General features: G+C 46.3%; 1 protein-coding gene across 1 annotated transcript in view; it reads right to left on the bottom strand.

Moving 5' to 3' along the window:
* T265_00344 (hypothetical protein) overlaps positions 1-629 on the bottom strand; it is a gene marked incomplete at both ends in the record, with an annotated part of 24,284 nt that extends 23,655 nt beyond the window's left edge. The window contains one exon of the mRNA XM_009164089.1: positions 155-629. Within this exon, the coding sequence (XP_009162353.1) occupies positions 155-629 (475 nt within the window). The remainder of the gene's footprint in view (positions 1-154) is intronic.
* Between the last annotated feature and the right edge of the window lie 13,142 nt (positions 630-13,771).

The raw sequence follows: 13,771 nt of genomic DNA, 5'->3' as shown, positions 1-13,771 counted from the left end.
GTTGGTTGGAATGTATTCTTTCATCCACCTGTTCCAGAAAACTTCCGACAAATATTCACTTGTTTCCAACGTCGAGTGAGCCGCTCAATTCGCAATATCACTTGTTTCCAACGTCGAGTGAGCCGCCCTTTCAATTCGCAATGCGACGGGATACCTGCGTTCGCTTTGTGCAGCAAGGGGTGATTCGGAGTCGGAGCCAAAGCATCACGGGAATCTGCAGTCAAAGATGTCAAAGGCCGATCGTTTAGAATACGTTCCACCTCAACAAAAAAGGTTGACAGACAATCATCAGATAGAATTTGCTCTTGGATGAGCACAAAAATGATTTGCCGTACTGATCGTATCATTCGCCCCCACACTCCTCCTCGATGGCTAGCAAGCGGGGGGTTAAAATGCCACTGAATACCTCGAGCCAATAGTCGGTTGTTGATTTTCGCTTGGCCCCAAAGCGATACGGCACCAACGAAGTTGGACCCGTTATCGGTGTAAATATCCAAAGGTCGCCCTCTTCGACCAACGAATCTCATTAAGGCCAAAATGGAGGAATCGGTAGTCAAAGAATGCGCCACTTCGAGGTGAATCGTCGGGTAGCCCATGCATGAAAAGATGCAGCCGTATCTCTTTTCCATGCTGCGACCACGCTTTACCAGAAACGATCCAAAGTAATCAACACCCACAGCCTCGAAACATTTTTTACCCTTTTCAGATCGCACCGGGGGTAACGGAGCCATCATCTGCTGACATATGTTCCTTGACCGCTTTCTGCATTGAATACACTTATGGAGGACGTGCTTTATCGCCTGACTCCCATGAACTATCCAAACGTTTTGCCTAATAACGCCAAGTACATGAGAGGCGCCAGAATGCCCTTCTGCCTCATGATAGTGCCAAATGAGTAGATCAGTGACCGAGTGTTTATTGGGTAAGATAGGCGGGTGCTTCAGAGATAATGCATAACTGGAATAGTGTAGCCGTCCACCAACGCAGAGAATACCGTACAGAAGGATGGGACATAGCTTACGCAGTGCTGAGACCCTAGTCGGCTCCGACTGAGTGTCCGCTTTTAAACGACTTAACTCATCACTGTATACTTCTGTTTGAACCTAACTAGTAACGACCACCCCAGCTTCTGTCAATTCTCTCACTTGTAGGCGACCGACACACGGTGTGACGACAAACCATCCAAAGTTGTGCACGATGGATTGGATGAAGCGCCTCAACCATGCAGCTGATTTCAACAGCACAAACCAGCTAGCCCATCGGACAAACAAACGCCTGGAAACACTTCGAGTAGAAATAACGTTAAAAGTTACTCGGCTCGCTTTCAGCTCCACGCAATCGGGTATCCGATCAGGGGTCAAAGGTGACCCAACAATCTTCGGTTCGTTGATAGACTCTGGTCCATACATCCAGCGACTCAAATCGTCCGCTCCTTTATTACCCCTGGATGCTAGGTCGGCAGGGTTCTGCGATGGGTCCCCGTGCCTCCATTCGCTCGGTGAAAGGTATTCTTGAATAATGGCTAGCCTATTGGCTACAAAGTTACAAAACCTCGTGGTCTGATTATTGGTGTAATAAAGCACTATCTGTGAGTCAGTCCAGAGAGTGGTCATGCAGAAAAAGTTGGGTAAACTTTCACTAAGTAGCTTATAGACCCTGGCGGCTAATGCGGTGGCAGCAAGTTCTAACCTCGGAACGGTAACGGTTTTTTCCGAAAATCAAACTCGACCACTCGGCCACTCGACCATCGTTTGACGCATGTGCAGCGACGCCATAACCTGTTTCCGACGCGTCTGAGAATATATGAAGCTCACGGTTACAGACACCCACAAATTCGTTAGGGAGCAAGCATCTCGGGTACTGCACACCTCCTATCGACTTGACCAAGTTCAACCAAGAATGCCCCCGAATTGAGTGGTCTTCAATGACAGGAGAGTCCCAACCCAGACCGGCCTTACAAAGTTCCTGTAGCAGCTTTTTCGCGGTCAAGTATACAGGGGTGGCTTGGTAAACGTATTCCGCCCACTTGTAAAGTATTGGGCAAGCACCTCACTAACCTATCCAAATTCTCCAGGGAAATCAGTTCTGCACTGTAGTTCATCTGAGTCAGAGCTATTTTGCAACTCTGAATCTCGAAGGCCAACTGAGACTCTTGCCTTACACGAAGTAGAACGAAACCACTTAATGGGATCATCTATCAGGGCTCTAGCATCCACGTGAGACCTTCCGAAAGACTCGTGCAGAATTCGGCGGGCTCGTTCATATCCTTCCGCTGGCTGAAGCATGAGGCAATCTTCTATAGCCGCCCGGGCTACACCGGAGCACGCGTTTCCCAATTGTACGAGCCTCTTCCCCTCGTCTTGGGTCTTGCTTTCGATGTAAAGCTCGAATTGACGCATAAACTTCCAGTAGCTCCTGGGTTGACCATCAAACTGCATGTGGCCGATTTTAGGCAACCCCAGGCCCTCTATAGTGCATTCCAGATGACGAAAGTCACCTAATCCATCATGCTGTCGTTCTCCTACTCCGAGACTATGATGATTTTCAGAGTTCAATGGCGTTACAATTTTTCTGCAATCTTCAACATGGCTTTTGATGCGACTTTTTGAGGACTCTGAAAAACCTGATAGGTTGCACTGATCTAAACCCTCTTTTAACCATCATTGTGTACAAGTGTCAAAAAGTAATGAGAAGGTAAACACCCTTGGCTCCCAGCACTTTTGGACCAAGAGATTACTGCCTATAAACCGCTTTTTGAATCAAAGCTGGAAGAAGGGGATATTGACATTGAGAAAGGGGGACGACACTATTGCAGTTTACGTCAGAACCCCGGGGACCTGTGGGGTGAATTCATTTGGACCGTATAGATTTACCATCAAATTTGATACTTCTAGCTCACTCAAACGATGTAACGACCGTTTCGAATTCTTGAGCAACGAGCACCAAGGTTAGCAACCAAACCGGCAAAACTCCGAACGAATGGCTACGCAAATGTGCTGTACTATAAAAATGAAAGTAGTAACACGGAATACAAAATTACTAACCTCAACGGTTTTCGACAAACGGTGAGGTACTCCAAAAGGCAAGCAGAGCCGATATGGATCAACAGTCAACGCGTGACCGAAACCGCATCTCAAGCTCATGAATTAAAACATTATATAGCTGCTCAAGGATTTGGTACAAAAACAGTATAACCAGAGCGGTGAAAGCGATTTGCGCGGTAAGGAAAACGGAGAATATAAATGTCTTGTAAAACTGAAATTGGGTTCGATTCCACCAGTCCATAAAGGGTGGACCATTTGAAATGTTAACCGGGAAGGCAGTCATTCAAGATTGGAGGAAATTTGAAATATATATGCAGTTGCAACCCACGATATTCTTGATGATTTGTCTGAGTTCAATATCATGTAACAGTTGCGTTTACTTGCGGTACGCGCAAAACACATCTGTCTATATTCTCTCAATCATCTTCGATTATTAATGGAGGAAGAAGCATCTGCGAGGAGAATGGTTTCGTAGGAGAAATTAAGCGCTACATGCGTTTTCTTGCTGGACCGATTTGTGCTTGCCCGCTGCATCCCACGTCGACGAACAATGTGAAGAACCTTTAACTATCTATTCCGTTGTGAAACCGACTGCTTCTGTAGTTAATTTCCGCGGTAGTTGCCTCAAGCCTCTCTTGAGGGGAACTTCCCTCATTTTTTCGATGTCAGACAAGCCCCCTCTTTGAGACTGTTTTGGTGGAACTGTTTCATGTTTCGCACAAAAATGAAGGCCGGAAAGGATTTTGTCAGATTTCTCATGCCAGTTAGGTCGGTATATCATAGTAGCTCTAGAGACTCGCTTGAATGCTTTCGAAGAGAATCTCCCGAAATATCTGATTTATGAATAATAATTCAGCATTATGGAAGACTGAGAAAACTTCACCCACTTGGAGAACGACAATTTGAAACCCTAGATCATTTTGGGTAAAACCAGATATCTCTGGATAAAATTGGAAAATTCTCCGGGATTTCTCCTATGAACTCTATGAGAACTTTCAGTATTTTCCCATCTTGAAAGGACGAAGAGGAACAAATCTGTCTAAACTCCCTAGAAATAAACTGCTGAAGCTCCGTGAACCGAGACGCCGTCAAGGATTGTCGATGTAATGACGCGGAAAACAAGACAAAGGGAAAGCTGTGAGAATTTCATTGAACTTTATCGGGCAATATTATGTAGTCAAAAAACGTGCATGTAGCATGACATTTGTGTTTAGGGTCATCAACGATAAAGCACGTGAACTCCTTTAACCACTTCCACTGATGTGGAAGCCACTGATTAGGAGACTAACGGTGACACAATATTCTAAGAGCACTACTCATATCATTGATTTCGTGCCCGTTGTATGTTGCTTTGGGACTTTATGATTTTCTGCATCTAGGTGTATTTAAATATCCGTGTTAGAAGTTGATGATTGTGCAACTTATGCATGTATTTAGTCAAATGTTAGAATTCGGCTCTTTCATTGCCTCCTTGGGCCAAGCAGCTGATCTGGGACATGTTCCGTTCCACCAGCACGTGAACTTGTGTTCATAGCTGAACAAGGCTTTTTCTGCTCAATGTTTGGTTTGTGAAAGGGAGCTGCAACTAGATCCACAGGACACGAATCTTTGCGGAGGCGCTATTGCTTTTGGCCACCCGTTATGAGCCACCGTTGAGCGCATATTGAATCATCCCATTCATCAGCGCCGCTGGCTATTTGCACACCCAAATTAATTTCGCCGAAACTATCAAGTTTTCCAACTTGAGCCTTTACCGGCGAGTTGGTCTAATTCACTCGCACCTTCCGGGGACGTGTTGCATGTAGCACTTTGTTTAAGTGAGCGAAATTTCAAGGCAACAGACCATCACCGATTCCCTTTTCCACCAATTTGCGCGACAGAAAACACGAAATCGGACTTTATCGTATTTGGGCATTCTTCGGTGTTCTTTAAGTACGGGAAATATCTAAAGAATGTCTAGTGCAAATTTCACCCTGGAAGACCGGCTGTTGACGTTTGTTTGCTCTACGCCCCTCAGCTTTAACAAATGCCATTATATTTGCAAAATATATTTTGTTCGGTGAACCTGGTCACAGCACATTTTTCTGTGGATCTCAACTTCCATTATGCACAACATTGTTAGACAAAAGCGTTGAATGTGCGGTGGCAACTCAAGGGCAATCTACGTTGATGACCCCCTTTCCCAGATATGCGTAGCTAGACTGTGGATAATACAGCGTTACGAGATAGCTGCAGGTATCATTCCTGTTGTGGATACGACTTCTGGATCCTTGTCCATTATGAGGCCTCACCTGTGCACGGTAGCCTAATTTAATGACGAACGACGCTCTCTCGTACCCATAACCATACGCGATACTGCTTATCTTTGCTACCTATAGTAAACACCAGTCCAGTATCCATACAGGCCGGAAAAATAAGGCCCCAACTATGCGTGATAGCATAATCCGATGGCCTATCATTCTCATATAGCTGAACTCGATGTCGCCTTCCCTGGCTACTTGTCTTACCTGCTAGTTCCGTGTTCATGTGCGGCGTTGATTAACCGGTAACTCAGTCCAGCCTAATCTGTCGTACTGGCAACTATACGCATTGTCGCTTATCTTTGCTGCTTATGAAAAACACCGAACCAGTATTTATGCGAACCAATGAATACGAGGCCTATAATATGCACACATTTCTGCCGTTACGGTGAACGACGAACCTCGTACTCAACGGTAAGTGATGTCGCCTACCTTGACTCCTCTTTTCAACTGCTAGGCCAGTGCCTATATGCTACGCTGATTATTAGGCCTCGACTATGCACAGTGTCATACTTTAACTGCCATTGATGGCCCCTCACACTCACAACCGTGCGCGCCCACACTAATGTCTGCTATCCCTAGTAACCACCAGGATAGTATCTATGCGGGCCGATAAAAACGAGGCCCCAACTATGTGTGATATGTCAATCTAGCAACCGACGATAGCCCGTCATATTCGTAACTGTTGTCGATATCGCCCACCGTGGCAACTTTTCGTAATTGCAAGGCCCGTATCTGTGTAACGCTGGCTATAGTACTTTAACTATGCCTAGCAGCCCAGTTCAATCACCAACATCAGCCGGTCATACACATAACTATACTCGATGTCACCTGCCGAGGCCACTTATAGTACCTTCCGGGCCCGTGCGCATGCTCGGAGCTGACTATAGTGTCCTAACTATACACAATAGACTAATACAACGACCAGCTGAGGTCCTTCGTATCCATATATCACCCACTTGCCAACAGACCATGCAAAAAATACGCGACCGCCTCCAACAACTAATGTTTCCATTTTTTATTATTCGACAGGTTTCCGGAAAAATATAATAAATTACGACTAGTGTACATTTACCGCGATACCATTTAAAAGAAATACCTGAACGAAGTCTCATTGGCTAACTCGCCAATTGCCTAAGAAGCCTCTTTGTCCACAATTTCGCGTTGAACCTGGAGACTTACTGTTGTAAAGATAAACTGACAACTTGCTGAATTGGTCCAATGGGCGATAACGAGGGAGCCGTGTGTGCAACGAGATCCCATAACGGGATTCGATAACCATATGCATTATTGGGTACAGCGAGGCTAAAGTTAAAGAGGGGTGTTTACTTTTCGATCGTAAGACCAAGTGGTGTAGACTGGAGCCCTGAGATCCGAGGGCCACGCGCGACCTCAAATTTGCATCCGTGGCTGCAGCCGTAGTAAAGATCTACTGTGTGGGCGAGTGCTTGGTGTAAAATCCGCCCGTTTAGAGCACTAAATCAAAACTTTACTCGGTCTCTGCTCTCAGATGCCGAGAGAATGTAGTTTAATAAAAATCGACAGCTCGGTCATCCTCATCGAAACACGTTACCTTCACATACTCAACCACATTAGCAACCTAACCAACGAGGAGTAAACTTATGGGCTTCAAAAAACTCATCATTCATGTCGAAGTATTGCAACCCATCCTTAGTTCTAAAACCATGTCGATTATATCCGAACAAATAAGCTAGTAAGATAGTCGAACCTGATTGATCCAACTGTCCCACATGATGATGAGGATGACCTAGCCGGAGACTACAAGGGCACATTCTTCAGTGTAAATCCTTGGCGCACAACCGAAAAATCGCTATGTAACCACTATCTTACGCGTTTGCCGACAACGACCAACGTGAGTTATTGCTTTAGGACAACCGTTGTAAAACACCTGAAAACTGCCTTGGTTCCGCTTCTGAAACAGGTTAGGTCTCAACCACACAACAGAACAGCCCGTACTGCAACCTGATACACACATTTCTTGGTATTCATGGATGCACCGCCTTGACGTCATAGGTGTGTCACATTAGCTAACATGACCCGAGCATTGCGGGTTCGTGCGTGGACACACTACAATAAAAAATAATACAACTTCGAATGTATATAAAGCGCTGCACCATGCTACCCGCCAACCGGATCAGAAAAACACCTGCGATCTTATATAAGCTTTCTTCCACCTCTGAAAATTTCCTCAGCTAACCAAAAATCTCCCTATCCACAGAGTTTCACAAACCAAATCACCTCAAAAATGACGTCCGCTACGGGGCTGTCCAGAGGCCGGAGTGTTTCAGTGCAATGGTTGCATGGCACTGCTATACCCGGTTTGATAGCACACCCGCAACTATGCGCTTCCTTCTCTTGACTGTACCCCATTACCCACTTGTTCCACTAGATGCAACTACAAACAAACTCACGCTTGATTAACCTTATGATCACGCCTGACGGTACGCCACCCAACTGTTGGAATAAACGTCATTTCGGTAACGTGACACATTGTGGGTACAAAGTGCAAAAGACATCATCATCATCAATGGTAGGAGAGTAAAAGATGCTAACATAGACTCACCCAAGAAATGTAATGTGACGCCTCAGACGCAGCTGGTTTTGCAAAGCTACGCGCTTTCCTTTAGGCGAACAGCTCCATTCTGAGGACAATCATCGTACAAACTCGCAGCAACAGCGGACATCTCCGATTCCATGTCTCTGCATGTTTCAAACTTACTTAATTGCGCACAATCTAGCCAATACACGTCCCTCAACCACGTAGGCCAAATCTAGTCAGCATCAAACGCAAACCTATTATATTTACGCAAGTATCGATTATTGTTTTTGAAATCGAGCAGCATAATCTCAATGAAGTATTTGGGAATTGTGACAACGTATGACTGTCTGTTACTTTGGGAGGCATTCTAACTCACATCAAAGTGCTTTTTAGGAAACATTTCGGACAATTCCCTATTTTGAGTCCCCAATGTAGACATGGCTGTCTTATTACCTCGTTTGAATGGCAGCAATGAACCACCACGAACCCTCGATAGACACAAGAATATCCTAACTGCACCGACAACCTTAAACGGCTCGTCCAAGATGTTCATGTACGGGGCTATCCATGGACTCAAGTACGGCGTCGGGATGATGGTACTGCGACCACCATACCCATAGTACACTATATCTCTAATAGTTCCCAGATGAGCGTTACCCAGAAAGCCGTTTCAGTTCGTTTAATTTGTGCAAGGACTTAGAAGCAGTGTCCATCTTGTTGTGCCGTCCGCTTGTTCTGCCCACAAACCTAGTAACTTATCCAACGGGAATGTTGGTGACTCGGTATATCGATGAAGATCAAACCTTACTTAAAGTCAGGTATAACGTATACTGACAATCATGAAAAACAAAACTTACTAGCCGTGATGCATTCCTTGGCTTGCCGCAACCATAGAAAACTTCTTCATACCCAGCTCACGAATGGCCACTCCAATTTGAGGTTACGTGGACGTAATGGGCCTGGTTATTTTCTACGCCATTTTGAGGTTATTTCCAAATCTAATACGTGAGAAAACACGCGAAGAAACCAGATTTCCACAAAATTTGGCACGGTTTTCATAAAGAGGACGGGGGAGCCACTGACAACCATTAAAATATGATTTCCGAGGTTGTTCAAACATTTTGTAATAAAACTGCAGCCGCGTGAAGAGATCTCATACACCGGAGTAATTACCTTCAAATGTTGAAACTTTACGTTAAAGTTTGCTTCTTTCGAACCACGGTTTCAGCGACGTTTTTGGTGTGCGTCATCAGCTCACCAAAACTGGCGGGAAATACAAGCAAACTGTGGGTGCGGTATATATCGGGGATTATCCAGGCACTGTGGTTGGTTTGGTAGTCTTTTGATGTCTCCCTTTGTGTTTGCTTGTTTTAAACTGTGAAAAACTACATCTTTGGGGTGCTGCTTCATTCTACCGGCATAAGAGGCGAGGCATTAGTCAACCAAACCGGTCAACTATGCGGGCCACTCTCTAATCCTGTAGGAACTTGAAAACCGCGAATGAAAAAAATCGCGAAGTGCTCCTGAGGTGTTGATAATTACCCTTTAAAAACATCATTGAGTAGGGAACGACCACTGTATTTTTTGCCTGATCCCAGAGGGAGAATTGGCACATTTTTGGGGATACTGATATCCCAAAAAACAGTTGGTTTTCCAAGTCACTGCCGAATTAATTTTTAAAATTTGAACTTTCAAATTTTGTGCAATATCCGCCACTTTGCGCCTTGATCCAAAAAGGCCGCGCTTCTTCCCTATTGGCCAGATGGTCTCTGTGCACTGACTTATATACTGGTCCCTCCAGGTTGCCCAAATATGCATGTTGGACGGTGCCCCTGTTGTAATTTGTGTTTGGTTGGGACAGTAAAAGCTAACCTTTGAAGGTCGGGTCTTTTGCTCCCTCTGCGCTGTGCTCAGTATTCGAACAATGAAATCAAATTTTCGAAAGCTACGATGCATCCCTGTTGGATCCAAAGAGAGAAGCTATTGAGTTCAAAGCACAAGTCCAATCTTTTGAGCCCCATTTAGGCATCAAGGGATATCAGCGACGCTGGAAAAGTATTCCACCATAATTTTTCCGCCAGACGTATGATGGATTCAGTAGACAATGGAATTCGGTGACCTGCGAACTGTGAAGGTAGATTAGGACCGTTTTTGGTTTGAGCTACATGCGAAAAATGCAATATTTCGGCGTGAAACGTTCTATTCCATCCGTAAAGGTTTTGCATCTAGGTGCATTGTGCGGCCAATGGGCCTCTCTGCGCTAGTAGTGGTTGGGCTCGCGTCTAGCTAGGGATTTGTGTGCTCGTTCTCAAGTCGCGCACGGCCGTTGATCGCACCCTTTTGTTAGATAACATGTAACGACCGGTGTTTCGGTCCACTCGTGATGGAGCCCGCAAAACTGGACACAGTGCTTGGGCAAGAGCTCAAGCTTAGCGAAATGCTCACGCAGCTGAGGGTTCCCGCTATTTGTGCCACGTCAATTCCGGTGCCAAGTCAAGAGGTTGACGCGGTTGCAAATAGCGCAGCGGAGTTTAACTATGACCCAGACGGTGACACCACGATCGAGACATGGTTCCGCATCACGAGCACCTATTCAGAATTAATCCTGATGCGCAGGATGATGCATAGAAAGCCGTGCTCTCACTTCGTTAACTTGACCCTGCAAAGCTTGACAGGTACCGCAGCATGATTCTACCACAGGATGCACGCGATAGGTCTTTCGATGACACAGTGCAGCCTCTGATGCTTACTTTTGTTGGACGATCTTCCCTGTCCTATGTGCGGTACCGCTGTCTAAATTTGGTTATGAACGAGTCCGATGAAATTCCGACGGACGTTAGCATTGTTACTCGTGGGTTCGAACGTTTCAAACTAAATTCGCTCACATCTGACCAATTCAACTCTTTTTCATGTGGATCTTCCAGTCTCCCAAATTCGCTGATATACGGACGCGTTTGCTCAACCAACCTGAGCACACCCATCACTGACGCTCAACGCCATTGATGACGATCACCAACGATTGACCAACCTAGAACATGACACCACACCAATCTGGGGTCCAAGGTGGTTCCGAAGTTCATACGGTTCTCCGAGCCTCCAAACCACGTGGCTCTCAAATCTCTGACCCGCCGCGCTCTGGAACCATCAAGCCCAATCAGAAGAAAGTCTAAAAGAAGAAGCTCTCATCCTCATGTTGGCATCGCGGGGCTCGGCATTTCGTCAAATCGTGCCCTTGCAAATAACACCGTTGTCGGCAGTGCGAGACGGTGGGTCACTCCAGTACATCAAATGGCACCTCCGAGAAGCAACCGCGCCTCCAGAATTCCAAGCTAGTAGGCTCCACCCTGAGTCTACTGGCAGCGTCTCAAGTCAGAGGCCCATCTCACCGGAAATTCCTCGCTGTCATGGTCAACCGACGTCCGGTTCTAATGCAGTTGGTCACCGCTTCGGACACCACTATTATATCAGAGAAACTTTGGAACGCACTTGGATGACCACCTATCCGACGGTCCTCCAGTACTTCTATCAGTGCTTGTGGCGGTGAGTTGCGGCCTTCCGGAAAATTGCAATGCTATATCCCATTCAAAGGAACAATCACTAGGGCATGTAACCGCTACCAAATTGAATCTTCTTGGTCATGACCGATTCGGTCGTCTTGGTTTGGCAGATATCCCAATCGTTTCCGTTGCGGTTGGTTCTCGCGTTGCTGCTCCGGATCAGTCTAGCCATATAATTCGGCGTTTCGCTAAGGTTCTCGACCCTGACCTCGGTCACTGTCCCGCAGAACAAGCAGCCCTCCAAATTCAGCCGAATGTCATCCCGAGTTTTCGCCCAAGGGGATCAGTCCCGTATGCCTCCTTGCCACAAGTCGATGCAGAACTTCAGCGTCTCAGCAAAAAAGGTGTCCTATCTTCAGTAGCTTACTCCTCACGGGCAGCAGCAATCGTCATTTTTGAGAAGCCGAATGGGTCAATCTGCATTTGTACCGACTTCTCAATAGGCCTCAGTGCAGCTCTCGAAGAGTACCACTATTCACTGCCGGTACCCGATGATTTATTCACCATTATGAACGGCGACAGATGTTTCATCACGCTTGACCCAACCGATGCATATTTGCAGATCAAAGTTGTGCCGAGCTCCGAATCTCTGCTGACCATCAGCACGCACAAGAGGTCTGTGCGAATACAAACGTCTACCATTTAGGGTTCAGAAGGCCCCTGCAATCTTCCACCAGTTGATGGACACCATCCCCTCTGGTATTCCACCTGTGGCCGCATAACTGGACGATGGCGTTGGCCCTCCTGATGGAATGCGCACGCAAATCGACATTGTGCTTCAACGCGTCCAGCGACGGCCTTCGCCTCCGCTCTGAGATGTCAGTTAATCGGACCACTCCAAATAACTCCTTGAAAGGCTGGAAATCACCTACTGAAGCGCTCACGGGCCGAACATTGCAAACTATAAATTTGGCCATGTCTACAACACCGACACATTGTTCTTGGCTCACCGTGAGCACGAAGATGGCTTAATTTAACGTGGGTGCAAGCGATTTTGCGCGAGGCTATCAACCAAAAACACGAACCCGGATCCAAGGACACGTCCTAAGAAAACGCATCTGTCGGCCAAGACATCTGGATGCGACACAAGAATCAGATGCGTCAACGCCATTTCTTGGGGCCACCAGCGTACCACACCGATATTCCGCCCGGCATCCTCGACAATTTTGAATTTAGGGCGATCACACCTGATGCAATGCAGCTGATGACACAGAACGCATCAACCGGGGAACCAAATCCTCTCCCAAGAAGATTGACATATCGCCGCCAAAAGATCCCTTTCAAAATGGACCTCCAGAAAGACCCGTTACTAACATTTCTTCCCCAAGGGGGTGTTGGGGATATCAGCATCCCCAAAAATCCGTTTATTTTCAGTCACTGCAAATTTATTTTCTAAGAATTTGAACTTTTATATTTTGCGACCTTTCCACCATGTCGCGCCTCAATCTAAAAAGGCCGCGCTTCTCACCTATCGGCCAGTTAGACTGTGTGCGCTAACGGATTTATTTCTCCCCAAGGTCGCTTAGAATATACATATTTGAGGGTGCTCCCGCAGTACTTCGCCTTTGGTTGAGGTAGTAAAAGCCCCCCTCTGAAGGTCCGGTCTTCTCTCTCCACGCTAGTAGTGGCTAGGCTCGCGCCATAGCTGGGAAGTTGTGCGCTCGCCCTCAAGTCACGTGGTCGTTGATCGTACCCGTTCTGATACATAACACACCTCGAAAGTTACTCAGAAACAAAGCTTATCAATTGGCGGAATGCACTGGTACGTCAAATTGGTGTTGACGGGAGATTCAACTCAATCGCGGACGAGCCTTTCGTCGACTATGTATATAGTGTGTTATATACTGTAGAGACAGTTAACACCAATTGAATTCGCAGGCAATCGTACGTCATCAACTGCGTGCGATTCCGTGTTCAAGTAGAACGTAGGGTTGGTAGAAACTCGAGACTACGCCTATATAATGGGCCTCGGGGACGGAACTGGTAGTGGGTTGCTGAAGTACTTTCAACAGCTCTTTAATTATTGTACTACGTCAACAAACAATATTTACTGCTTCACCTATCACGAAATGGGAGAAGTTCATAAGTTAGCGTCAGAATGACCGGAAGACTTAATAGTAAGGAAGAGCAACACGAGTCTTGAGACTACAAGCTCCGATGTCGAACCCGAATTCGTATTATTTCCCTCAGTGAAGATCACCGAAGAACGAAGTGATTCCTCCGAATACATTGTACTCGCAGCGGTCGAGTCCGTGCGAAGCAAGAGTTAAAGTGAGACAATTGAATCCCCCTTATCAAGCATATTGGTGC

Source organism: Opisthorchis viverrini (assembly GCF_000715545.1).
Source record: "Opisthorchis viverrini unplaced genomic scaffold opera_v5_3, whole genome shotgun sequence".
NCBI classification, from domain to species: domain Eukaryota; kingdom Metazoa; phylum Platyhelminthes; class Trematoda; order Opisthorchiida; family Opisthorchiidae; genus Opisthorchis; species Opisthorchis viverrini.
Note: the sequence above shows the minus strand (reverse complement) of the source record. Positions and strands in the feature narration are given on the sequence as shown.